The 27682-nt window shown below is 56.4% G+C and overlaps 1 protein-coding gene across 1 annotated transcript; it reads right to left on the reverse strand.

Annotated features, from left to right (window-relative positions):
• Window positions 1-70: 70 nt before the first annotated feature.
• BIK (BCL2 interacting killer) lies at window positions 71-22612 on the reverse strand. The gene is made up of 5 exons (XM_041756309.1): window positions 22583-22612; window positions 3668-3808; window positions 2262-2369; window positions 1490-1607; window positions 71-613 (listed from the first exon to the last, which is right to left on the reverse strand). The coding sequence occupies exons 2-5, from the start codon at window positions 3799-3801 to the stop codon at window positions 524-526; spliced, it is 450 nt and encodes a 149-aa protein (XP_041612243.1). The 5' UTR covers window positions 3802-3808; window positions 22583-22612; the 3' UTR covers window positions 71-523.
• Window positions 22613-27682: the final 5070 nt, after the last annotated feature.

The raw sequence follows: 27682 nt of genomic DNA on the forward strand, positions 1-27682 counted from the left end.
CCCTCCCCCTTGAGTCTCCCGCAAGGGGCCAGAGCCTGGCAGCAAACCCCAGAGAGAACCAGAGACCAGCTGGAAACAACATTTTATTGAGCTCTCCTCAGCCAACAAATCTATTCCAGCAGATTTTCTCTTCGCCCCAGGGCCTTCCCGACATGGGGGTGTGGCCAGCACTCCCCCCGCCGCCAGAGGAAGGCTCCAGGCTCCTTCCCTGCCGGGTGGTGGTGGCAGTGGCAGCACCCAGGCCACCTCAGGGGCTGAGGCCAGGAGAGCGGCCCAGCCAGGCCTTGGCGCGGGCAGTTAACCAGTAACGACCCCCGAGGTATAATGAATTCATTTCTCTTACAAAAAAGAAAGAAAAAACTAGTATGAAACCTCAGTAGTGTCCCAGCACTTGGAGTTTAAATATAAAAAAAGGGATCAGCAGAAAACAGTTAAAAAAGACAACAAAACCAGCAAGGCCACCACCAGGGTGGCGGTCGGGTGGGGGCGAGGCCAGCCCCGTCCCCAGCGGCGCCAGCTCGTGTCACTGGAGGAGGCGGAGGCCCCAGCCTAGTAGCAGCACCAGCAGCAGCAGCAGCGACAGCACCAGCCCACGCCCCGGGTTGGGGGACACCTGTGGGATGAAGGGCAGGAGAGGTGAGACCTCCAGCCAGGGCCGGGGGTGCTCAGGCCCACCCACGTGTGCTCGGGGGCACGGGGTGAACCAGGGTGGCTGAGAGGGTGCTGGAGAGTGGGTCAGGGAGGCGGGGACACAGGAGTGTCTCCGGACAGCACAGCTCACAGGTGGGGACAGAACCCAGAAGCCAGAGCACAGGTGGGCCGGGGAGACGGCCCGGGAGGCAGCAGAGGAGGAGTCCACCCAGGCCACCGTGGGCACCAGTGGGGGCTGAGTTGGGGTGAGGGACGGCCCCCGGTGCTGCTGGGACAGATGAGGAGGGTTGGGAAAGCGGCTCAGGAGGAGAGGCACCTGCCGGGCAGAGGAGCGAGGAGCCTCATGCAGGGCTGGTGAAGGTGCTCCCGGGGGGTGGGTGGGTGGGTGGGGAGCCGGAGCATGGGTGTGGGAGCAAACACGCCTGAGAACTGGAGCACAGGGTGGGGGGCAGCCCGGGAGGCTCGGCGGTTTAGCGCCGCCTTCAGCCCAGGGCATGATTCTGCAGGCCCGGGATCGAGTCCCGCATCGGGCTCCCCGTGCGGAGCCTGCTTCTCCCTCTGCCTGTGTGTCTGCCTCTCTCTGTGTGTCTCTCTCATAAGTAAATAAAATCTTAAAAAAAGAAAAAAAGAACTGGAGCATGGAGCTGATAGGGGGTCTCCAAGCTGAAGACCGGGAGAAACGAGGGCAAGCAGGCACCACAAGACAACGGGGGGCGGGGGGGGGGGGAGCGGTCTGTGGCACCCGAGGACATGCCCTGCGGGGCAGCAGCTCCCTGGCTACAGGTGTCACTGCAGGCAGGCGGGTAAGTCAAGGTCACAGAGCTCACGGCTCATTTACCCTGTTCCGGAAGGTCAGGAAGCTCCAGATGCGGATGTTCTCCCTGAGGTTAGCAAGACCATCCAGGAAACTTCTAAGAACACCTCTCAGGCCTGTCTGGTTGTAGGTAAAAGCCAAGCTGTAAGACAAATGGGCAGGGAAGCAGGGCCATTACTGCAGGGAACAGGGGTGGAGATGGCCTTTATTTCAGGGGACCCCTGCGGGGAGAGGAGGGTGGCGTCCCCTCCCCGCCACGCCACTCTACCCCCTTCCCCGGGTGGCTCCACCAGAGGTTCTCTCTCCACGGGCCATTTCTGGTCCTAAATGCATCTGATTTCCTGTTTCCTTCCCCTACCCACCGGCCCACCGGGGGTTTTGGTCTTGGGTTCTGGAAAATGCTCCACTGCCCACCGGCCCAAGGACCTGCCGGTCCTCCCTCCGGAAGATCTTTGCTGTGATGGAGGCCCAGGCACCCCAAAAGAAGGCTGCCTCCCTGGGGACCAGGACACCACAGTCGCTCTGGCTTAGGGGGAGGGTTTCCACATCCCCACCTTGAGAACCCAGAGATGCTGGCAAATGGTGGAACTACACAGTGTGCTCAGGACAGATGCCTCCCGGCAGGACACACAACTTCGCCGAGCTCACCACTTCCTACCAGCACTTTAAGTCAAGACCCTTTCAGAAAAGCACAGTCTTGGCTTGATGAAGAGGCAGAGAAAGGCACTGGGTTGTGCTTAGTCTGTGGCCCAGGGGCAGGGGCGGAGCAGGAGGTGGAGGGCTGGGGGGGCACCACCTGTACATGGCCATCCCGGGCAGCTCGCCAACACGGGGAAGCATCCATCTCACTTCCATCTCGTCCCCGATGAAGGCCAGCCGCATGGCCACATCGTCCGGGTTGTTGCTGTGGGGAGGGCACAGGGAATTAGGGGTGTGGCCGTGTGGTGACCCCCATACACAGGCCCACCTGGCCCACCAGGCCCCGGGTTTGTGGGAGGCAAGGGGCGGCACAGAGCAAGGTGGGGGGCAGGGAACCTTCACATGCCCCTCCCCTGGCCCCCACTTTGCTCCAGAAAAGGCCAGCGAGGGCCCATCCCCAGGTGGGTTCCGTGTAGCGCAGGCCCCACTTGTGGGAGGGCAGAGACACGGTTAGCGCCTCCGCTCCTCCAAGGAAAACCCAAAGCTGGAGAATCCTGGGAGAGGACATCCACCAGGAGGCTTGCCAGGAAAGATGACAAAGGTGGGCGGCAGGGCTGGGGCTCTGAGCCCCCACCGGGTCACTTGGACTGGCTTTCCCCGGGGCTCGACCTGCCGACCTGCCCTCCTCCTAGTGGGGAGGGATTCCAGGACCTGTTCCCTGCTCCCCCATCCTGAAACCACCTGTCACCCCTCCAGTTCCCTCCTCTCACTGACCGGAATCCTGGATGGAAAGGAGGTACATGCCATCACACCTGATCTCCAAATCCAGCATCCTCCCCTCCTCTACCCTCCCCTCTGGCCGGCTTCAGCCCTGCTCTCAGGGGTTTGCCCATATATTGCATCTGGGAATTTCCAGGCTCCCAGCTCAGCCCCAGCCGCCTGCCCAGTCTCCCCGGGGTTCCTGCTCTCCATCCCAGGGATGATGGAAGGTCGGGTGGGAGGCTGAGAAGGCCTGGCTGGCAATCAAGGTCCGGGTGGGGAGGGGTTGAGGTCCCACCTCTGTCCCAGGCAGCCCCAACCCCTAGGTTGGGGACCTAATGACTAAGAGAATCCTGAGGCCTAAAGCAGAAGGGAAGCACCTGGGCCCGGTCCTGGGAAGATCCCCTCTCCGCCGCCCCGACAGCCGGGCCAGGCGCTGTGTGCGGAGTGGCTTCCTCGGGCTACTTCTGATTTTCTAAAATTAGAACCATCTCATCAAGAGCCTTGATGAGCTGATCACGGTCACCGAGGGGCAGGAGTCAGCTGGTCCTAAAGCCATGGGTTTGAGTCATTTTGGTGGCAGCGCCAAGGCCCATCCCGGGAATATGCTGGACGCCGAGGGCCTCTGTGGGCTGCTCCGAGGGGCCGCCCCGCCCGGGCACAGGCCTCGTGGACCACGCCTGGGAATTTCCGCCCTGGAGCCCTGCCCGGACAGCCCCAAAGGCTGCTCCCCTAAGCATACCCCCGAGCTCACTCACCAGAAATGGGGGCGGGTGGGGCCCACAGAGTGTTACTGGGACCTACCTGTTAGGGGAGGGCCCAGGGTCATAATACTCCACGAGATCTGTCATGCCCGGAACCTCCAGAACTTCCGGGCCATGCTCCTGTAGGAAGGTGCTCAGAAAGAGGTTCCTGGAGAGGGGTCCTGAGTGAGACATTTCTTCTCTGGGGAAGAAAGACACAGACTGAACCCTTGTTCATCGAAGCCAGGACTCTCCTGCTCACTCTCCCGCATGCCTTGCAGCCAGTGGTGGGTGTGCGACCCCCAGTACTGAGCCATGAGGTCTCAGAGCTCTGACGCAGGAGGAGGAAAGGGAGCAGCCTCGGCCAAGGCAGCTCTTCTCCCTCCTTGCTGCCTTCAACACAGGAGAGAGGGCTGGAGAGGCAGCAGCTACTTTATGACACCATGGTGGTGCTCAACATAAGGATAACCAACATGCTGGGTGCCTGGGTGGCTCAGGGGGTGATGCTGGGGGTCCCAGGATCAAGTCCCACACTGGGCTCCCCGCAGGGAGCCTGCTTCTCCCTCTGCCTGTGTCTCTGCCTCTTTCTCTGTGTCTCTCATGAATAAATAAAATTTTTCTCTTAAAAAAAAATAAAAATAAAAGAGGGCCAGCCTGGGTGGCTAGCGGTTTAGTACCACCTTCAGCCCAGGGCATGATCCTGGAGACCTGGGGTCGAGTCCCACCTCAGGTTCCCTGCATGGAGCCTGCTTCTCCCTCTGCCTGTATCGCTTTAAAAAAAAAAAAAAAAGATTTTATTTATTTATGAGAGAGAGGTAGAGACACAGGCAGAGGCAGAAGCAGACTCCATGCAGAGAGCCCTATGTGGGACTCGATCCCAGGACTCCAGTATCACGCCCTGGGCCGAAGGCGGATGCTCAACCGCTAAACCACCCAGGTGTCCCCCACTGAGCCACCCAGGTGTCCCTCTGCCTGTATCTCTACCTCTCTGTCTGTTTCTCATGAATAAATAAAATCTTTAAAAAAATTAAACAACATGCCAAGGACAGAGGAGAGAGGGACAGAGCCTGCCTCTCTGATGGCATTCTTAAACACTTGCAAAAATACATGCCACAGCCAGCCTAATTGTGCAGGAAAAATAAAACCCAATTCATTCAAATCACCCTTCATTGAGTTTCCAGTTCCTTGTAGCCAGAGGCCCTCCCATTACGACCGTGGATTCCCACGTCCCCCCTTGGTATAGCCGGTGGGATCCCATGACCTCATTCATCACAATTCACCCCACATCGTAGGTCCGGAATATAATGGTGAAGAATGTGTTGGGATCCCTGGGTTGCGCAGCGGTTTGGCACCTGCCTTTGGCCCAGGGCGCGATTCTGGAGACCCGGGATTGAATCCCACGTCGGGCTCCTGGTGCATGGAGCCTGCTTCTCCCTCTGCCTGTGTCTCTGCCTCTCTCACTCTCTGTGTGTGACTATCATAAATAAATAAAAATTAAAAAAAAAATGGTGAAGAATGTGGAACTCAAGGACCCGAGTTCAAATATCAGCTCCGTCACTTCGTATCTGTGTGATGCTGAGGGATGAGACACCAACCCTTAGGGTCTTTGCACCTCAACCCCCCGTCTTACAATAATGTCCTGTTTTGTTTTGTTTTTTATGATAGTCACACAGAGAGAGAGAGAGAGAGAGGCAGAGACACAGGCAGAGGGAGAAGCAGGCTCCATGCACCGGGAGCCCGATGTGGGATTCGATCCCGGGTCTCCAGGATCGCACCGTGGGCCAAAGGCAGGCGCCAAACCGCTGCGCCACCCAGGGATCCCTGTCCTGGGTTTTAAGAGATTTTCTAAGTCTTCACATTAGCCTGCTGGTTGCGGAGAGAACCCTCTTGCTAGTTTGTTGGGTCCCTAACCTTCCAGGTAGGTATTTAATTAAGATGACACTGGGGGCTTGGAGAAGCTCATGATTAAGCCAAGAAGGGACAGAGCCACGTGTCCCCAGTCCCCAGCCCAGCGTGGACGGTGTTCAGCCCTGAAGCGGATCAACTGTCGGCAGGACGTACACGGGCAGCCTCCGGGGGACCCCGAGTTTGGCAAGAGCACACACAACTTGCTTTCAGCATCAGGAGTGGGGACGGGAGGCCCAGGGCGGGGCGCAGGGGGGCTCGTGGGCGCGCATCCCCCAGGTGTCTCAGGGCGAGTCTAGACAGGTTACTCTCAACACGCGGTCAAAGATGGACACGCTGTGATGTCCTGGGGGGCGCAGACAGGTATTTGAGGGTCTGGGCTCTCTGGCCTTGGGGAAAGGAAACCACAGAAGAACAGCGTTGTTCTAGAGATTGAGTGCCCAGAATGTGTGTCAAGGGGGCTGTTCGGTTTCCTAAGGGAAAGCCAGGAGAGCCTCCGGTCTGTTCCAGGTGAGAGCCCAGCTTGAAAGGCAGCTCCAGCGGGAGCGAAGCCTGGAGAAATCAGACGTGTAAACACAGGCACGACCGCCACAAAGGGCCCGTGGCCTGACATATGCCACCTGCACCTGCCAGGGCAGTACCTTCCCCTGCGGGCTGACAGGAGCGGTCGGGTCCTGGGTGGGGGCTGGGGGGCGGGTGCTGCCACCCGCTGACGGCACCTGCAGGCAAGGTGTGAGGGCACACAGGCCTGGGACCCAGCCCCCGCCCCGCCCCCGCCACCCTCCGCCAGCAGGCCAGCAGGCGCCCGATGGGGAGGACCAGGTGCTATTTCTAAGAACCCAAAAATACTGCTAGCAGCTCAACAGCAGCTCAGGGACTGCTGAGTGCCCACTCCTGGTACACCTGTTCCAGGGAACACCAGGCAGCAGGCACAAGCTATGAGGTGTGGGGACACTTGGCTGGCTCGGTCGGTGGAACACGAGACTCAATCTCGGGGTCGTGAGTTCAAGCCCTGCGGTGGGCATTGAGCTTCATTTAAAAAAAAAAAAAAAAAAAAAAGCTATGAGGTGACTCTAGTTCCCTCTACAATGTAAAGCTCTTCAACCAGACTTTTTAAAAAAACTAGATCACAAAACTAGTCCGGTTGGAAGGCCCTCTGAGCCAGAGACAGCGAGGCTTGCTGAAAGTGGTGGACCCAGTCCCAGGGAGCCTCCTCCAGCCACACCCTGGCGCCGACCCCAGATTCAGCCAGCAGCCGGACTCCAGGGCTGCGTGCTTAAAAAAAAACAGAGAAACAGGGTGCCTGGGTGGCTCCATCGGTTAAACATCTGCCTTCAGCTCAGGGTCCTGGGATCAAGTCCCGCATCGGGCTCCCTGCTCAGTGGATAGTCTGCTTCTCCCTCTGCCTGCTGCTCCCTCTGCTTGTGCACTTTCTCTGTGTCAAATAAATAAAATTAAATTTAAAAAAGAGAGAAAGGAGAACATTGGGGGGTGGGGGGCAGCAGCACAAAAGGCAACTGACTCGTTAGATGGAATCTCAACAACGTAGAGGAAACATTTCAGAATAAAAGATGGGGAGCATTGGGATACCTGGGGGGCTCAGCGGTTGAGCGTCTGCCTTCGGCCCAGGGCATAATCCAGGGATCTAAGATCGAGGTCTACATTGGGCTCCTGCATGGACCTGCTTCTCCCTCTGCCTGTGTCTCTCCACTCTCCACCCCCTTGTCTCTCATGAATAAATAAAATCTTAAAAAAAAAAAAAAAAAAGATGGGGAACATTGAGGCCACCGAAGAAAACGTTATCATTCCAGTGACACAGGAGAGGGAAGATTTCTAGCAAACATGAAATGAACCTCTATGCAGAACCACCTCTTGGAACCACCAAGAGGTTCAAGGTTGCTGGACACCAGATCAACATATGAAAATCAATACCCACAAGGCAACCAGAAAATACAGCAGCAGATAGATACCTATTTACAGACACATAAGGCCTTTAGGAAGGAAACGTGATTTAAAAAAAAAAAAAGAAAAGAAAAAAAGAGTCGGGGGGGGGAGCTTAAAACTTTCATGGAGAGGGAGAAGGACGCCTGGGTGGCTCAGTGGTTGAGCATCTGCCTTCTGCCCACGGTGTGATCTTGGAGACCCGGGATCGAGTCCCACAACGGGCTCCCTGCGAGGAGCCTGCTTCTCCCTCTGCCTGTGTCTCTGCCTCTTTCTCTCTGTCTCTCATGAATAAATAAAATCTTAAAAAAAAAAAAAAAAAAAAAACAACTTTCACGGAGAAAAACGAAGAACTCCACTGAAGGGCATAAAGAACCCAGATACCTGGAACCAGCTTTCACGGACGAGATATTTTAATGCTGCAAGGTTGTGAGCACTCTGCCTGTGTAAGGATTGTGACCCGAGGAGCCTCTAGCTGCTGCCAGGCCCCAGGGAGCTTGGTGTCCATGCAAATGATAATTTCCCAGGAAAAGCAGTCCCAGCCCTCATTTGCATGGGCCCCCAGCCCCCCTTCCCCTCCTCACCACACCCCAGCAAGGGGCTGCTCTCTTCCCAGAGGCTCCTGTGCACTCCCACGGAAACCCCTGCCTCACCGCAGCCAAGGGGCCACAGTGGGACTTCGATGGGCATATGGCCTCTGAGCCTCACTTTGACCCACTGTCCCCACATTCCTCAACCTCCAGCAGACACTCCCAGAATCCCTGGGCACCAAGTGGGAATGCGGCCCATGAGCCCTACAGGGGCATGCGCCTGACCAGGGACAGTGACCACTGGGCAGCCTGGCCAGGGGGAGGTTGAGGCCTGTGTCTGATTAGCTCCGGGATTGGGTGAGAGCTGGGGTGGTGCCTCCCCTGCAGACAGGTGGCAGAGTCTTGGGTCACCTAACTCAACCACTCACTGCAGTACAGTGTGATCTTAGACAAGGGCTTCAGTTTCCTTATCTGTTAAATGGGGGATAATGATCCCACACTAACAGGGTTCCTTTTCCAGGCAAGAACTGGCACAAACTGCCCGTTAGAACCCCAGCTGATGTGTGAGCACCTACCTGTCACGGCCCGACTCCAGCCCTGTGTAAGGATTCTCATTAAATGCTCACCAACCAGGCCTAGGGGTTCTAGATCTGAGCAGCAGGAATCAAGAGTGTGGCCAGGGCCCTGGGCGCAAGGTCCCTGCAGCAGTCCCACCACACTTGGGGACTCCAGCGCTGGTCACTTCCTTTTTTTTTTTTAATTTTTTTAAATTTTTATTTATTTATGATAGTCACAGAGAGAGAGAGAGAGAGGCAGAGACACAAGCAGGCTCCATGCACCGGGAGCCTGACATGGGACCCAATCCCGGGTCTCCAGGATCGCGCCCTGGGCCAAAGGCAGGCGCCAAACCGCTGCGCCACCCAGGGATCCCACGCTGGTCACTTCCTGTCCACTCTGCTGTCTAGCTGCCCGGCTGTCCTCCAGTCTCTACTGGGCCCTCTCCTAGCTGATCTGCCCCCAGCAGCCTCAGATCCGACCCAGCCACTGCTCCACTCAGCTCCTCCGGCCCGTTGGGGGTTGTGCACACTGCTATCAGGGCCCTCTTCTGCCCCTGGCCACCTCACCAACCCCAACCCTGCCAATCCAATCTCAGGCCCTGCTCCCGCCCCACTAAAGACCACGCCCTTCTGTGAACGGTGCACGCTGACACATCAGGCCTCCCCCAGTGATTGCAGGAGCAGGGCCCGCAGGCTGGCAATCCTGACTCCTTTGACCGCTCATTCCTACTGGTCCCCAAAGAACTCAGCCCTGGCATCGCCTTCCTAGATGCTCCAAGGAGGCTGGGGGGCTTGGGGGGCCCACGCAGCCCCTGTCTCTGCTCCCTTCTATCTCTAACCACCCACAACGGGGGCTGCTGATTCTTCATCTGTGGTGTGGACCCCGCGCCTCGTTCCTTCCCTCCTAAATGAAGATACTAGTAATGCGTGTCTCCCAGGGCTGTTATGAGGACAAAAGGATGGAATCTGTGTTAATGCCCCAACACAACACCACAAACCAGGAGCTGCCATTGTTATTAATCTTTGGTTCCCAGCCCGTGGCTCAGAGCACGTTTGTCAAACAACCAATCACAGCCCAGTACTGAGGAAGCTGCAGGCCCAGGAGCCTGGACTGCTTTTAAGAATCTATTAAAAAAAAAAAATTCTATTTTTTTTCCAGCAGATTTGCAAACAAGTAGTTTCAAACCGTTCCTGGGTGAAAAGAAGGCACACCTAGACACGCAGCCCCAACCCAGGCTGCAGCCCACACGCTCACCCTCCTACACACTCCCCGGAAAAAGCCACTAGGAACCCTCTTTTGCTCGCAGAGCTTGGATGCCAATGTCACCTGTGGGCAGAAGGTACCACCCTCACGGCCACAGAGACACCTGTGGGGCCCAGGAGATGGAGAGAGGGCAGTCTCCCCACCGGCCCAGGTGTGGTTTCACAGGATGTGTGACCTCTCCCACACACACTGGCACGGGGACGGCTGCCGTCCCTAGAGGATGCACCCGTAATCTCCCCCAGCACCCCCAGCCCAGCCTTGCAGCCAAGCAGGGACAGGTGGTGACCCCTCTGGGGCCCCATCAATACCACCCGGTCACTGGAATCCTGGGTGCCAGGCCAGTGGCTGCTGGGTGGATCCAGCTGAGACCTGGTCACCAGTTTTTTCCATCGGGGCTTCCCACCCACAAGTGACCCCCATCACCAGCCCTGCTGCTGCCCAGGACGGGGGTGGTGCCCTGGCTTACAGAGCACCCGAGGCTCACAGCATCAGGGGAGCTCAAGCAGAAAAGCCCAGACCTCAGCAAGACAGGCCTGGGTTCCAGTCCCAGCTCTGCCCCTGCTGGATGACTGGGACCTGTCACCTAATTCTGAGCCTAGCTCAGAGAGGGCTCTCCTGCCTGGAAATAGCTCAGCCTCTCAGAGATAAGACGATTAAGAGAAACAGGTGCTGCCCACTTCCTGCCACGGAGCAGGGGCTCCAGAGGACTAAGGAATCCACAAACCCAGAGGGGGTATGTGTGGGAGATTTCTACCTAGTAAAGCCACAGCACACCGACCCTCTGATTTCTAGGATGTATCCTGCACGTACCCGTGTGGACCTGACAAACTCCAGAAACTGTAGCGGGGAATCTGCAAGTGCTGCTGTGCCAGGACCTGGAAGGCACATGGCTAAACGCAGCAGGGGCGGCTTGTGACCCTGTAGACACACACGTGTGTATAAAATAAAGACCCCAGGGACACCTGGGTGGCTCAGCAGTTGATCATCTGCCTTGGGCTCAGGTCCTGATCCTGGTGTCCCAGGATCAGGCTCCCTGCAGGGAGCCTGCTTCTCCCTCTGCCTGTGTCTCTGCCTCTCTCTGTGTCTTTCATGAATAAATAAAATCTTTAAAAAAAGGCCACAAACAGACAAATGCTTCCATCTGCATAGATCATCTGCAGAAGAGGCAAGGAGATTAATAAAGACAGGTATAGGGGTCTCTCTAGGACAGACGTGGGAAGGGGGCTGAATTTCTTGTGTTCTACTACAGTGCATGTGCTGGGATGGCTGGTTCAAAAAATAAAGCAAAAATCACTGTTTTGAAGCAATAGCTTGAATTTTCCTTTAGTGGAAAGGTTTGTCTTAAAAGTCTATTTCAGAATGGAGCCTCCACCCCAGCCTCCCCACCTGGCGGGTAAGCCCCGCCCCCAGCTCCCCTCCACTCACAGCCCCCTCCTGCCTCCACCCTTAGGAACCTGCAGATGCCCCAAACCCAGTTCCTTTGCAGTGGGCAAGACTCGCTTCCCCAGTTATGGAAAAGCGATTGGGGAAAAGACAGGGCGCGAGAAAAGGGAGGGAGAGAGAAGGAGAAAAAAAAGTGTTTCAGGTAAAAAGAAAGTTGGAAATAGCCATCCGTGGGGAGGGGTGGGCTTGGCCTCTGCAGCCTCGGTCTCCTTTGTCCCCTCTGTCTGCAGCCTCGGTCTCCTTTGTCCCCTCTGTCGCTGACCACGTCCTTATTTGCATCTACTGAGTCCAGCCTCCTCCAGAAGGAAGGGGTGTCTGCCCCACTTCACAGGCGGGGACCCAGGAGGCTTGAGGATGGAAATTCAGAGCCCCTTGGCCATGCAATCAAATCCCACCCCCTACCCCCACCCTGGGGCTCCAAAAATACAGCGACCTAGCAGTGCAGGCTGCCCGGGGAATCAAAAGGAAGGCCACCTTGACAATCACACACTAAAGTCTTGCTCTGAGGCCTGAAATCTCAGTTTCCATTGAATTCGATGGTGATGGAACGAACAAGGGAGGGGGCCCTGTATGTAGGGCTCGGCCAGCGCCGATGATGTCATGATTCTTGTCAGCAGCGTGACTAGATGATGCCTTCTGAGCCTCCACCACAGAGGCCCATTCAGGTCAAAGTTTGGGCGGGAGTCGCTGAGGCTTGATTCAGCGGCAGGTCCCTGGGGAGGCCCCCCTCTGGGCCTGGCTCAGGGCGCTCAGGTAGGTTAGTGGAAATGATGCAAAACCAGCGCCCCCTCCACCGCCCCCCCCAGAATCCACATTAGGACAGGCAGGTCAGGGATCCCTGGGTGGCGCAGCGGTTTGGCGCCTGCCTTTGGCCCAGGGCGCGATCCTGGAGACCCGGGATCGAATCCCACGTCGGGCTCCCGGTGCATGGAGCCTGCTTCTCCCTCTGCCTGTGTCTCTGCCTCTCTCTCTATCTCTCTGTGACTATCATAAATAAATAAAAATTAAAAAAAAAAAAAACAAGGACAGGCAGGTCACCGCAAAAAACGGAAAGAGGTGGGTCTGTAACAACGGGTAAAGAAGTCATGGTGAGGTGAGCTGCTGCGAGGCCCGCAGTGATGCGACGTATGCAAATGTCCAGGTCTCACCGCCTCTGTTCACTACCTGCCTGCGGAGGTGGAAGCTGTGCCAGGGGGTACTCAGCCACTGGGACACCCGTTCCTGGTCCAGCCTGGCCGTTTGGCCTTGGACAGGTTCCTTAGCCCCTCTGGACCCCTAGTTCCATGTCTGCAAAACTACCACTGGGTAGATTTTATTTCTGTCCTTTCCTACCCAAGTATCTATAAAGATCCTCCAAACTGGAGAAAGCAGAACAGATTAATAATTTTCTGGATGGGGGGCGCCTGGATGGCTCAGTCGGGTAAGCATCTGCCTTAAGCTCAGGTCATGATCCTGGGGTCCTGGGACCAAGCCCCACATCGGAGACCTGGGCTCCCTGTTCAGTGGGGAGCCTGCTTCTCCCTCTCCCTCTCCCTCTTCCTCTTCCCGACTTGTGCTCTCTCCCTTGCTCTATCTGAAATAAATCAATACATTAAAAAAAAATTCTCTGGATGACTGATTTTGAAATTGGCTTCACACCAGTTTGCTGTGGCCTGAATGTCTGTGTCCACTCCCAAATTCGTAATGCCCAGGGTGATGGTATCAGGAGGTGGGGCCTGAAAGAGGCAATGAGATGCTGTCGGCTCCACTAATGGGCTTAGTGCTCTTCTAAGAGACACCCAGGAGGGCTCCCATCCCGTCCCCGGCCCCCCACTCAAGGATACAAGAGGTCAGTGGCACCCTGACCTTGGATTTCCAGCATCCAGAACAGTGAGAAATACATCTGTACTTTATAAGCCACCCAGTCTGTGGTGTTTTGTTATCATACACAGTTCGACAGCAGAGTGAATGGAACCCACGTTGGGGGAGGAGGAGCAAGGAAAACCCAGGGGGATCCCAAAGTCCTTGTTGACACCGAAAAGGGGATCCAAGGGGACCCCTATGCTCTTCTATCCCCATCAGGAAGGACAGGGTGCCAAAATACTATGTAGGCCTGCAGTTTTTAAGTTTAAGAAGCATGAATATTGGATCCCTGGGTGGCGCAGCGGTTTGGCGCCTGCCTTTGGCCCAGGGCGCGATCCTGGAGACCCGGGATCAAATCCCACATCAGGCTCCCGGCGCATGGAGCCTGCTTCTCCCTCCGCCTGTGTCTCTGCCTCTCTCTCTCTCTCTGTGACTATCATAAATAAATAAAAAATAAAAAAAAAAATTAAAAAAAAAAAAGAAGGGGCTGCTCTCTTCCCAGAGGCTCCTGTGCACTCCCACGGAAACCCCTGCCTCACCGCAGCCAAGGGGCCACAGTGGGACTTCGATGGGCATATGGCCTCTGAGCCTCACTTTGACCCACTGTCCCCACATTCCTCAACCTCCAGCAGACACTCCCAGAATCCCTGGGCACCAAGTGGGAATGCGGCCCATGAGCCCTACAGGGGCATGCGCCTGACCAGGGACAGTGACCACTGGGCAGCCTGGCCAGGGGGAGGTTGAGGCCTGTGTCTGATTAGCTCCGGGATTGGGTGAGAGCTGGGGTGGTGCCTCCCCTGCAGACAGGTGGCAGAGTCTTGGGTCACCTAACTCAACCACTCACTGCAGTACAGTGTGATCTTAGACAAGGGCTTCAGTTTCCTTATCTGTTAAATGGGGGATAATGATCCCACACTAACAGGGTTCCTTTTCCAGGCAAGAACTGGCACAAACTGCCCGTTAGAACCCCAGCTGATGTGTGAGCACCTACCTGTCACGGCCCGACTCCAGCCCTGTGTAAGGATTCTCATTAAATGCTCACCAACCAGGCCTAGGGGTTCTAGATCTGAGCAGCAGGAATCAAGAGTGTGGCCAGGGCCCTGGGCGCAAGGTCCCTGCAGCAGTCCCACCACACTTGGGGACTCCAGCGCTGGTCACTTCCTTTTTTTTTTTTAATTTTTTTAATTTTTATTTATTTATGATAGTCAGAGAGAGAGAGAGAGAGAGAGAGAGAGAGAGAGAGAGGCAGAGACACAAGCAGGCTCCATGCACCGGGAGCCTGACATGGGACCCAATCCCGGGTCTCCAGGATCGCGCCCTGGGCCAAAGGCAGGCGCCAAACCGCTGCGCCACCCAGGGATCCCACGCTGGTCACTTCCTGTCCACTCTGCTGTCTAGCTGCCCGGCTGTCCTCCAGTCTCTACTGGGCCCTCTCCTAGCTGATCTGCCCCCAGCAGCCTCAGATCCGACCCAGCCACTGCTCCACTCAGCTCCCCCGGCCCGTTGGGGGTTGTGCACACTGCTATCAGGGCCCTCTTCTGCCCCTGGCCACCTCACCAACCCCAACCCTGCCAATCCAATCTCAGGCCCTGCTCCCGCCCCACTAAAGACCACGCCCTTCTGTGAACGGTGCACGCTGACACATCAGGCCTCCCCCAGTGATTGCAGGAGCAGGGCCCGCAGGCTGGCAATCCTGACTCCTTTGACCGCTCATTCCTACTGGTCCCCAAAGAACTCAGCCCTGGCATCGCCTTCCTAGATGCTCCAAGGAGGCTGGGGGGCTTGGGGGGCCCACGCAGCCCCTGTCTCTGCTCCCTTCTATCTCTAACCACCCACAACGGGGGCTGCTGATTCTTCATCTGTGATGTGGACCCTGCGCCTCGTTCCTTCCCTCCTAAATGAAGATACTAGTAATGCGCGTCTCCCAGGGCTGTTATGAGGACAAAAGGATGGAATCTGTGTTAATGCCCCAACACAACACCACAAACCAGGAGCTGCCATTGTTATTAATCTTTGGTTCCCAGCCCGTGGCTCAGAGCACGTTTGTCAAACAACCAATCACAGCCCAGTACTGAGGAAGCTGCAGGCCCAGGAGCCTGGACTGCTTTTAAGAATCTATTAAAAAAAAAAAATTCTATTTTTTTTCCAGCAGATTTGCAAACAAGTAGTTTCAAACCGTTCCTGGGTGAAAAGAAGGCACACCTAGACACGCAGCCCCAACCCAGGCTGCAGCCCACACGCTCACCCTCCTACACACTCCCCGGAAAAAGCCACTAGGAACCCTCTTTTGCTCGCAGAGCTTGGATGCCAATGTCACCTGTGGGCAGAAGGTACCACCCTCACGGCCACAGAGACACCTGTGGGGCCCAGGAGATGGAGAGAGGGTAGTCTCCCCACCCGCCTAGGTGTGGTTTCACAGGATGTGTGACCTCTCCCACACACACTGGCACGGGGACGGCTGCCGTCCCTAGAGGATGCACCCGTAATCTCCCCCAGCACCCCCAGCCCAGCCTTGCAGCCAAGCAGGGACAGGTGGTGACCCCTCTGGGGCCCCATCAATACCACCCGGTCACTGGAATCCTGGGTGCCAGGCCAGTGGCTGCTGGGTGGATCCAGCTGAGACCTGGTCACCAGTTTTTTCCATCGGGGCTTCCCACCCACAAGTGACCCCCATCACCAGCCCTGCTGCTGCCCAGGACGGGGGTGGTGCCCTGGCTTACAGAGCACCCGAGGCTCACAGCATCAGGGGAGCTCAAGCAGAAAAGCCCAGACCTCAGCAAGACAGGCCTGGGTTCCAGTCCCAGCTCTGCCCCTGCTGGATGACTGGGACCTGTCACCTAATTCTGAGCCTAGCTCAGAGAGGGCTCTCCTGCCTGGAAATAGCTCAGCCTCTCAGAGATAAGACGATTAAGAGAAACAGGTGCTGCCCACTTCCTGCCACGGAGCAGGGGCTCCAGAGGACTAAGGAATCCACAAACCCAGAGGGGGTATGTGTGGGAGATTTCTACCTAGTAAAGCCACAGCACACCGACCCTCTGATTTCTAGGATGTATCCTGCACGTACCCGTGTGGACCTGACAAACTCCAGAAACTGTAGCGGGGAATCTGCAAGTGCTGCTGTGCCAGGACCTGGAAGGCACATGGCTAAACGCAGCAGGGGCGGCTTGTGACCCTGTAGACACACATGTGTATAAAATAAAGACCCCAGGGACGCCTGGGTGGCTCAGCAGTTGATCATCTGCCTTGGGCTCAGGTCCTGATCCTGGTGTCCCAGGATCAGGCTCCCTGCAGGGAGCCTGCTTCTCCCTCTGCCTGTGTCTCTGCCTCTCTCTGTGTCTTTCATGAATAAATAAAATCTTTAAAAAAAGGCCACAAACAGACAAATGCTTCCATCTGCATAGATCATCTGCAGAAGAGGCAAGGAGATTAATAAAGACAGGGGTCTCTCTAGGACAGACGTGGGAAGGGGGCTGAATTTCTTGTGTTCTACTACCAGTGCATGTGCTGGGATGGCTGGTTCAAAAAATAAAGCAAAAATCACTGTTTTGAAGCAATAGCTTGAATTTTCCTTTAGTGGAAAGGTTTGTCTTAAAAGTCTATTTCAGAATGGAGCCTCCACCCCAGCCTCCCCACCTGGCGGGTAAGCCCCGCCCCCAGCTCCCCTCCACTCACAGCCCCCTCCTGCCTCCACCCTTAGGAACCTGCAGATGCCCCAAACCCAGTTCCTTTGCAGTGGGCAAGACTCGCTTCCCCAGTTATGGAAAAGCGATTGGGGAAAAGACAGGGCGCGAGAAAAGGGAGGGAGAGAGAAGGAGAAAAAAAAGTGTTTCAGGTAAAAAGAAAGTTGGAAATAGCCATCCGTGGGGAGGGGTGGGCTTGGCCTCTGCAGCCTCGGTCTCCTTTGTCCCCTCTGTCGCTGACCACGTCCTTATTTGCATCTACTGAGTCCAGCCTCCTCCAGAAGGAAGGGGTGTCTGCCCCACTTCACAGGCGGGGACCCAGGAGGCTTGAGGATGGAAATTCAGAGCCCCTTGGCCATGCAATCAAATCCCACCCCCTACCCCCACCCTGGGGCTCCAAAAATACAGCGACCTAGCAGTGCAGGCTGCCCGGGGAATCAAAAGGAAGGCCACCTTGACAATCACACACTAAAGTCTTGCTCTGAGGCCTGAAATCTCAGTTTCCATTGAATTCGATGGTGATGGAACGAACAAGGGAGGGGGCCCTGTATGTAGGGCTCGGCCAGCGCCGATGATGTCATGATTCTTGTCAGCAGCGTGACTAGATGATGCCTTCTGAGCCTCCACCACAGAGGCCCATTCAGGTCAAAGTTTGGCGGGAGTCGCTGAGGCTTGATTCAGCGGCAGGTCCCCGGGGGGAGGCCCCCCTCTGGGCCTGGCTCAGGGCGCTCAGGTAGGTTAGTGGAAATGATGCAAAACCAGCGCCCCCTCCACCGCCCCCCCCAGAATCCACATTAGGACAGGCAGGTCACCGCAAAAACGGAAAGAGGTGGGTCTGTAACAACGGGTAAAGAAGTCATGGTGAGGTGAGCTGCTGCGAGGCCCGCAGTGATGCGACGTATGCAAATGTCCAGGTCTCACCGCCTCTGTTCACTACCTGCCTGAGGAGGTGGAAGCTGTGCCAGGGGGTACTCAGCCGCTGGGACACCCGGTTCCTGGTCCAGCCTGACCGTTTGGCCTTGGACAGGTTCCTTAGCCCCTCTGGACCCCTAGTTCCATGTCTGCAAAACTACCACTGGGTAGATTTTATTTCTGTCCTTTCCTACCCAAGTATCTATAAAGATCCTCCAAACTGGAGAAAGCAGAACAGATTAATAATTTTCTGGATGGGGGCGCCTGGATGGCTCAGTCGGGTAAGCATCTGCCTTAAGCTCAGGTCATGATCCTGGGGTCCTGGGACCAAGCCCCACATCGGAGACCTGGGCTCCCTGTTCAGTGGGGAGCCTGCTTCTCCCTCTCCCTCTCCCTCTTCCTCTTCCCGACTTGTGCTCTCTCCCTTGCTCTATCTGAAATAAATCAATACATTAAAAAAAAATTCTCTGGATGACTGATTTTGAAATTGGCTTCACACCAGTTTGCTGTGGCCTGAATGTCTGTGTCCACTCCCAAATTCGTAATGCCCAGGGTGATGGTATCAGGAGGTGGGGCCTGAAAGAGGCAATGAGATGCTGTCGGCTCCACTAATGGGCTTAGTGCTCTTCTAAGAGACACCCAGGAGGGCTCCCATCCCGTCCCCGGTCCCCCACTCAAGGATACAGGAGGTCAGTGGCACCCTGACCTTGGATTCCCAGCATCCAGAACAGTGAGAAATACATTTGTACTTTATAAGCCACCCAGTCTGTGGTGTTTTGTTATCATACACAGTTCGACAGCAGAGTGAATGGAACCCACGTTGGGGGAGGAGGAGCAAGGAAAACCCAGGGGGATCCCAAAGTCCTTGTTGACACCGAAAAGGGGATCCAAGGGGACCCCTATGCTCTTCTATCCCCATCAGGAAGGACAGGGTGCCAAAATACTATGTAGGCCTGCAGTTTTTAAGTTTAAGAAGCATGAATATTAAAAGAAGTTTTTGGGGCACCAGGCTGGCTCCATCGGCACAGCGTATGACTCTCAATCCCAGGGTTGTGAGTTCAAGCCCCACGTTGGGCATAGAGATTACTTTAAAAAAATATTTAAAGAGGGGATCCCTGGGTGGCGCAGTGGTTTGGCGCCTGCCTCTGGCCCAGGGCGCGATCCTGGAGACCCGGGATCGAGTCCCACATCGGGCTCCCGGTGCATGGAGCCTGCTTCTCCCTCCGCCTGTGTCTCTGCCTCTCTCTCTCTCTCTATGACTATCATAAATAAATTAAAAAAAAAAAATTAAAAAAAAAATAAGAAGCTTTACTGTGGTAAGGTGCTTCACATTTAAAAAAAATATATTTAAAGAAAAAAAATCCATAAATGAATAAATAAAAATAAGTTCTTGAGAAGTATTTAAAATAAGTAAAAGATTGTGCCCCCTCCTCGCTGGGACAAGGTCCTCAGCCCCCCACCAGACTCTCCCTGTCCCTCCTGAGCCCTCAAGCCTGACACTCTGGCCCTCGTCTCCTTCCCCCAGGCTGGTACAGGGGGCCTGCTACTTCCTTCAGGCCTGGCCCAGAGCCCACCTCCTCCCCGCCCTCCCCAAGACAGAATTGTTCCTCCTCCGTGTTGTCCCAGCACCTTTGGTAAACAGACCTGGATTGGGCACTTGGCCCATCTGACTCTCATGAAATGTTTACCTGTCTGTCTGCCCCACAGAACAGGGGTCTAGTGATCGGGAACAGTGAGGGGGCAGGAGGGGCAGGTGATATACTGCGAAACAGAACAAGGGAGCTGGGCTCACAGAGACAGGAGACCCCGGACTCGACACACCCTCGCCCTTCAAGAGCCCAGCAGGAAGTGCTGCTGTGAGGAGGAGGCCGCAGAGGCTGCGCGTATGGTACGCAGTAGTGCCCACTAATGGCAAACTATTACGAGTCTGGAGCTCAGAAGAGGCGCATACCATGCTGACCACCTCACAGAGCAGGGATCTTCCTGATGCGTCATCGTCCATACATGGGCAACACTGCAGATCTGTGCTCACCTTGATCTGGCTTCTCCTGAGCTCCAAGCCACAGACACACAAATGCTAACTTCTTAGGGGCAGGGGGAGGGGCAAAAACTCTCAATTCTCCCTCTCCATATCCCAGTGATGCTCCCCAAGGAGCCAGGGGGGCTGCTCTGGGCTCTAGAGCCCGTGCTTCCTCTCAGTCTGGGTGACAGGCCATCTTCGCCCACCTCCAGAAAAACAGGTTTACCCATGCAGTGCCCGGCAAGGCCCAGCGGGTGTTTTGTATTGTCACATCCTAATATTGACACTAGGAAAATCAGCTGTCCTCTCCAAGCCCGCCTCAGGGCGCTGACCACCAGCCCTGGCCTCTCTGCTGCCAGCCTCAATGCCAACGAGGAACTGGGGGGCCGTGGCCTCATTTGCTTACATTCTGTATTTCTCCCAGGGCCTGGCCCCGGCCAACCAGCAGCAGGACAAAGAGACCAGGGAGCGGCTCCACATGTCCACTCTGGACCCACTGCAGGCTTCCTGGTGGCTGCCAACAACAAAACCCGAGCGTGCCGGCAACTTCCTTGAAACCTCTTGGAATTGTTCTGAGCCGAGAGAAAAAAACAGCCGGACTCTCGTGGGATCCACTATGTTCGAGGCAGGGGAAGCAAGAAACCATTAATTGTCTACAAACTTAATAGGTTCACTAAAAACAGGATGCTTTCCAGGGAGAGGGGAAAATACCTCCGAGGTCAGCGTGGAGACCCAACCAGCGGATGGAGCCATCCTCCGAGCACCCCCTTCCACATCCTAGCCCATCAGGAGAGGAAAAGAACGGGCTAATGCTGCTCTCTTGGTTTCTCTGCAGCTCAGCAAATCCAGCTTTTATACCTGCCAACTGCCTTGTGAAACTTGGGGTATGTAACAGGCATGCAACCCTCCGTCCAGCCTCTTCCCAGTGGGCCCAGGCTGTGCCACCTGCTGCGGATACTCCGCTGAGTGTGACATTTGGTCCTATGGTCCTCATGGAGCTGCAGGCGAGCGTCATGCTAAGTGAGCACAAATGGGTAATTTCAATCTGTCTCCAGTGTCCTGAAACAGTACAATGAGTTCCTTGCAGAGGAAGGGCTGCACCTTTATAGAGGAGGTAGTCAGGGAAGACTTCTCAGAGGAGGCAAGAAAGCCAACGGAGCCAGGGAAGGATGACACCCGCAGGGATGGTGCTAAGTGCATCACTCCATTTGTTTTAGGCCTCACGGGATCTCTGGGGCTTGGAGAAACACCCTTGCTGACACAGTTCCCACCCTACCACCACCACCACCCCCAAATCGCCTGGCAACCATCTTAGAAGGTTGATTAAATAGGATTCCAGTTGGGGGGGTGGGGGACACATTCTGAGGCACTGACTGAACAGCCACATCCTGGAAGCCAGTCTCCCCAGGTGCTTTAGACACTTCAAACCAAAAACAAGCATAAAGAAATTTGTAGAGCATTGACGCGGGTAAGAGCCCTACCCCGCAGCTAAAGCCGGCAGTGACAGCCCTGTGACCTTGAGGTTCAAATGGTGGGAAATCCCCAAATCCTGGAGCGGGAAGGGAAGGGTGGAGGAGAGGCCAAGCTGTGGGCAAGGGCAGCACCAACAACCAGCGCTGAGGCTGGAGTCCCCGCCCAGCCACCGCCTGAGACAGGCCACTTAGGGAACTAGTGCAAAAACCACACCAATCAACTCCTGAAAGGTGCCACTGCCAAGACGTTACCCCAAAAACATGCCCAAGAGAAGCAGACACAAGGTTAAAGCATTTGTGCTGAGGGAAGCCACTGAAGAGCCACCAACACCAAGTGGACGTTCACAGCTGGTGGGGACCTCACGGACCCATTCTAAGGAATGAGCAAACTGAGGCCCAGAGGCGGGAGCAGCCCCTGTAGGACAACACAGCTGGACAGTGGCTGGGTGGAGAGCTTTGGCCGGGCTCCCAGAAAACAGCTCTGGGCTTTTGGTTTGACGGCGTTCAGGCGGCCTCCTCCTGGAGGCGAGTCTCACTTTGGCCACCTGTGAAACGAAGCCTCCAGTGTCTGGAGAGCGGCCAGGATACGGCTCACAACCCTCCCTTCCTGGAGCCGGGGCGAAGCCCACAGGGGGTGCGGGGCGGGGGTGATGTGCAGCGGCGCCCCCCGGGGCGGCTCATTCCAGCGAAAATTGCGGTAACGACTAACGGCAGACACGGCGGTTTGGCGCCCGGCGGCCGGGCGGGTTCGGGGGGCGCGGGGCTCGGCGGCGGGCGCCCTCGGGGTCACGGGGTGGGACGCGCCCGCGGCCGCTGCAGCGGGTTTGCAGGGCGCGGCGGGGCGCACCTGCGCGGGGCCGGGCAGGTGCGGGCGGGGGCCGGGGCAGGTGCGGGCGGGGGCCGGGGCAGGTGCGGGCGGCGGCCGCGCCCGACTCCGCGCGCAGTTCCTGTTCCGGGCGCCCCCGCCGCCCGCGCCCGCGCCCGCGCCTCTCCCGGCCCTTCGCAGGTGCGCGGCCACTCGGGGCGCCCCGGGGCCGGGGGGGGCGGCGCCCGACGCCATCTTCCGGGTTTCGGCGGGGGGACCCCCTCCCCCGAGGGGGTGGGAGCCGGAGCCGCTGGCGGCGCGGGGGGGCGCCCATTGCGCCGCTGCGGGGACGGAGGGCCCGGGGGCGCCGCGGCCGGGACCATCGCAGGGACGGGGCGCGTCTCGGAGCCGGGGGTCCCGAGAGTGACACACCCAACAGCGGCCCGGGACGGAACCCCTGGGCACAGGTCCCTAAGCTGCCCGCCGCTCGCCACCCTGGCGCCCATCTACCGGGCTGGGCGCGGGGTGCAGGGGCGCGGGGTGCAGGGGCGCGGGGTGCAGGGGCGCGGGGCAGCGGGGGCGGCGGCGGCGGGACCTGGACTCACCGCGGGTCCGGGGCGCTGGAGCCGGGACGCGGACTGTGCGGCCGCCGCCGGCGCGCGAGCTTATAAACCGCCGGCCGCGCTCGGGCCCGCCCCCGGCCGCCTCCCCGCCCCCAGCCCCATCCCCGGCCCGGGCTCGCCGCCGCCGCGCTGCGCTCCGTGGCCCGTCCGGCGGGGGCGCAGTCCCCGGCGCCGCGGAGGACTCGTGGGCGAGGCCTCCCGCGGGTTCGCGGTGTAGGACCCAGGATCTCTAGGCGGGTGGTCCCATTCGCCGTCCAAGCGGGTCCTGACCGCCCCGGGCTTTGGTCCAGGCCCGTTTCACCAATGTGGGAACGGGGCGTCGGAGAGGACCCAGCGACAGCGGCAGGGGATCCCCCCCGTCATGCTCTCCGTGCCAGCAGTTTCGGGAGTTAGGTTTTGTTTTGTTTTTCTCAATTTTCTTTATTGTGGTGAAATACACACGACACGGTTTACCGTATTAACCAGTTTTTAAACATCTTTTTTTTTTAAATTATTTATTTATGATAGTCATACAGAGAGAGAGAGAGGCAGAGACACAGGCAGAGGGAGAAGCAGGCTCCGTGCACCGGGAGCCCGACGTGGGACTCGATCCCGGGTCTCCAGGATGCGCCCTGGGCCAAAGGCAGGCGCCAAACCGCTGCGCCACCCAGGGATCCCATTAACCAGTTTTAAGTGTACCGCTCAGTGGTATTAAGCGCCTGCATAATGTGCAACGGTCGCCACCTCCCATCTCTTTAATTCCATCTTGTGAAAACAAACTCTATAAAAACTCCCCATTCCTGGGGCGACCGGCTGGCTTAGTGGGTGGAACCTACGACTCGGGACTCTCGCTGTTCTGGTCATGGTTTCGAACCCTACTTTGGGCGTAGAAATGACTTAAAATATATATATATATATTTTTAAACCTCCCCATTCCCTCCTTCACCCCTCGGCCTTGGCACCCACCTGGAATTAGGTATATTTCGGCCTATTTCACAATCTGAAAACCAAGAGTGATGCTTTGGCAGAAACATCGTCAGCAGCATCCCCCTCCTCCAAAGCCCCATCCTTCCACCTGTACCACCCACTGCACCCCCATCCCCAGCCTTCCTCGTGGGAGCAGCCTGTAAGGGAGGAGCCCTTCCGCTCCTGCGCCTAGGGAGAAACGGGGGTGCAAAGCCCCTAGGGAGGAGGAGAATCACAAACGTTCTAGGTAGGGTGGGCCCCAGCCCTGGGGCTGGTTAGGGAGGGAGGGATAGGGGCAATCCCTGAGGTGGAGCAGGGGAGTGTGGTGGAGGCTGAGGCAGGCAGAGGCCTGGCCAGGATTACAAAGTAACCACTGTCCCAAGAACACAACAACAAGACTTGTTTACCTTAGTCCAGCTCCACAAGTGTCTGAGGGCAGAGGAACAGCAGGTCCCGGGGAGCTCCCCTCCCCCTAGTTGTGCCACTTGCTACCTGGTGGGGCCCCTGGCCCCTTCTTCCCATTTCTGGAGTGACTGGCAGTGATGCCCACTTTTCCTTCCGTGTTATCTCGGCTGACCCCACCCTACACCTGCAGGGCTATAGGGTGGATCAGAGGAGAGATCAGGATCTGTGACCACCAACAGATAATCCTTGGTAAACACCAACAGAGTTTAAACTTCAGGGCCCCCTGGTCCCTCGGGCCTCCATCTGGCCTCATGCGATTTTGTAATCCTTGGAGGACCCCCACATCGCACCACCTCTAAGCCCCACAAAGGCTGGATCATCCTGACCTCCTCTGAAAGCCACAGGTTGCCTCACCGGCAGGAGTGAGGAGCCCCTCTCCAAATCTCTGAGTCTCGCAGAAGGGAAACAATGACACCGGGTCTCACCAGCCAGAAAAGCCCGACATGCGGGAGAATGCCTCCAGAGGGGTCTCGAGGCTGAAGGCACAGTGCCGGGCACATAGTAGGCATTCAACAAACACTAGTGGAACAGATGAAGAGGGACCTTTGGGGACAGATAAGGGATAGAAGTCCTCAAGGGAGGGGCGGGTGAAAATATTTGTTTTGCAAGGTCCTAAGATAATATGCTGATCCAATAGTTGAAAAGGAGGCAAACCTTTTGAATAAGAATGGGACCTGTTGGAGGCCTTGGCTTCTTATTAGTCCAAGAAAAAGCCCTGGGCTAGACTTGGAAGCATAACAACAACACCAAGGAGAATGTTGACAGGCACTGGTCCCCCCAGTCCCTGGGCTGACTACCCTGTAATTCCCACGACTGCCTCTGGCACCAGGAGTGGCCATCCTGGTGTTACAGACACTAGAGCACCCACCGAGGGTCCCAGGACAGACCAGAGAAAACTTATGGTCCCATTTTACAGATCCCAAAACGGAGGTTCTAAAAAAGGAGAGGGGTTGACTCAGTCGGAGGAGCATGTAATCACGATCTGCAGGTCGTAGGTTTGAGAACCTTATGGGGTGTAGAGATCACTTAAATGAATAAACTTAAACAAAAATAGGGGTGCCTGGGTGGCTCAGTCGATCAGGCGTCTGACTTTGGCTTAGGTTGTGATCTTGGGGTCTTGAGACGGAGCCCCGTGTTGGGCTTCCCACTCAGCAGGGTGTGGCTTCTCTCCCTTTCTCTCTGCTTCTCCCCCCCCCCCCATCCTCTCTCTCTCTCTCAAATGAATAAGTGAAATCTTAAAAAAGAAAAAAAAAAAAAAAAGCCAATTGCTAGAGATCACCTAGCCAGCCCTTAAGCAACAGAGAGTGTTTCAAGCCCAGGTCCTGCAGTGACCTACTTCCCCTCCGCAGCTGGGTTCAAACCTCCAGGGCCTCAGTTTCCCCTTCTTCATAGGGATTTGCTGGCCTGTCCCAGGGCTATCAGGCTGTGGATCCTGCTCTCTAAGAGAACCCCATGACCTAGTGGGCAGCCCCTTCATTCCCGGGGGCCCCCATCCCAAGGAGCTGCTTCCAGGGGCCTGGGGATCCTCCGAACCCCTCCTGCTGAGGCTGTGACCCCCTTCTCTCAGTGATTCAGGGATCTGCTGTCCAGTAGAGCCTCTGGCACCAGCTTAGGGTTGAATTCTGTCCTCAGTATGATTTTTCTTTGGATCATTCATTTAACAAATATTCATTGATACCCTATTCCAGCAGGGCGATAGCTGACGGGGATCTAGAGATGACACGTCTAGCAGGGAGCCCCCATCCAAATCGGGGAGCCGGTGGAGGAGAAAGCAGCCACCGGGAAGGTAAAGCGGCACACACAGCTTGGCACACACAGCTGCTCACGGAGGGACAGTGAAGCCAGGGACTGTGCGGGGGGAGTGGGGAGGATGGCCACAGCTAGGTAAGAGCATTCCCAGCCCCAGGAGGGAGAGGGGAGGAGGGGGAGAGGGGGAGAGGGGAGCCCTGGGAGGGCCCACCAAGTGTGCCTGCCAAGCTCCAGCCTCAGCAGCCGGGGCCCACGGGGGGGGGGGGGGGGGGGGGGGGGGGGAACCAGGCGCCAGTGAGGTTTTCAGTGGTCCTGTCTTTCCACTTGCCATCCCAGACTTTTGTCCTAGCCTTAGGACACCTTATCTGGGAAATCCTCCAGCTTTGAGAGGCTTTGTAATATCGGGAGGGACCCTTCAAAGGGCTTTGCTGTTCTCTCCAGAGCTGTCTGTGCCTGAGCTCCTTGTGTGGAGCTCCCGCAGCCTGGTGGGCCAGCTCCTCGCACCGCAGCGTGTCACCTGTGCCAGCCCAGGGGACGTTTTGCGGGGGAACCTTCCCAGGGCAGGAGGCTGTCGAGAGCTCTGTGGGCAGGGCATGTGGCCTGGGTGATTTCATATAAGCCTCCTGCACCCCTGCGGGGCAGGTGTCTGCATTGCACAGGTAAAGAAGCTGAGCCACAGAGAGGGGTCCTGACAGGTCCAAGGCCACAGAGCCAAGAGATTGGAAGGCTGGGGGTTGAGCCCAGGGCCCTCTGTTCCGCCTGACTTGGGGTCTGTAGCTATGCTTCAGGAAGTCTGTGAACCCCTTCACATGGAGAATTTCACTTGGGGTATAAGCCTTTTCTGAGAGGGAGCCTGCAGCCTCCAGAACCAGGACTCTGGAGTCACCCAGCACTGAGTTTGGATACTGACTTTATAACTCGCATGGTCACAGGCAATTGCCTCTATGAAGTTTTCAGCCTCCCAAGGCTGCTGAGAGAGTAAAAGCATCAGAAGCCCTTCGTGTGGTGCCTGGCACACAGCAGGTGGCCAGTAAACCCAGAGGCTGTTATTGAAGGAGTCAACATGACCGTGCTGGCAAAAGAAACTGTATCTTGGAGGTGCATCTTCTATAAAATGAAACAACACATGTTTACAAATCAGTACGGCCTGTACACTCCCACATTTTGAAAAAAATCCATATAGAAAAGACTGGAAAGAAATATAGGATTGCAAAATGGAAATAGCGGTCATCTCTGAGCATAAGGATAAGTAGTATAATTTTCTGCCTTGTGCTTTTCTGTACTTTTCTGTATTTTCTAGATTTTCTCTACAAATGTGTATTAACTTGGTAATGAAAAAAACTTTTTTTTAAGGCAAGAATGAAAACTGTGTTTAGTCTTGTCTCAGGCTAGAGGCAAGCCAGAGACAATGGCAGATTCCCTAGCTCCAGGGATGCCTGGGTGGCTCAGCAGTTGAGTGTCTGCCTCAGTCTCAGGTCGTGATCTTGGGGTCCTGGGATCAAGTCCTGCATCGGGCTGCTCCCTGCATGGGGCCTGCTTCTGCCTCTGCCTCTGTCTCTGCCTCTCTCTCTCTGTGACTCTCATGAATAAATAAATAAAATCTTAAAAAAAAAAAAAAAAGAAAAAAGATCCCTAGCTTAGCCCAAGTGAGACAATACTGGAACGAAGTACATAATGGGTCTCAGGCAGAAAGTGCCAGGCCTCAGGAGAGGGAAAATTGAACCAGCTCCTTCTAAGGAGACTCAAATGTATCAGGAAAGGCTTCCAGGAGGAGGAGGCCTTTGAAGGGCTGAATCTGAGGGCTAGGAGAAGGGGCTGGATTTTGACCATAAGGGAAAGATGGGTTTGGTCCTCTTGTCCTGTGGGTACTGGGGAGCTATAGAAGGTCTTTGAGCAGGAGAGGGACTAGATCTTCAGGAATTG

The sequence above is a fragment of the Vulpes lagopus genome, chromosome 5 (assembly GCF_018345385.1).
Source record: "Vulpes lagopus strain Blue_001 chromosome 5, ASM1834538v1, whole genome shotgun sequence".
NCBI classification, from domain to species: Eukaryota; Metazoa; Chordata; class Mammalia; order Carnivora; family Canidae; genus Vulpes; species Vulpes lagopus.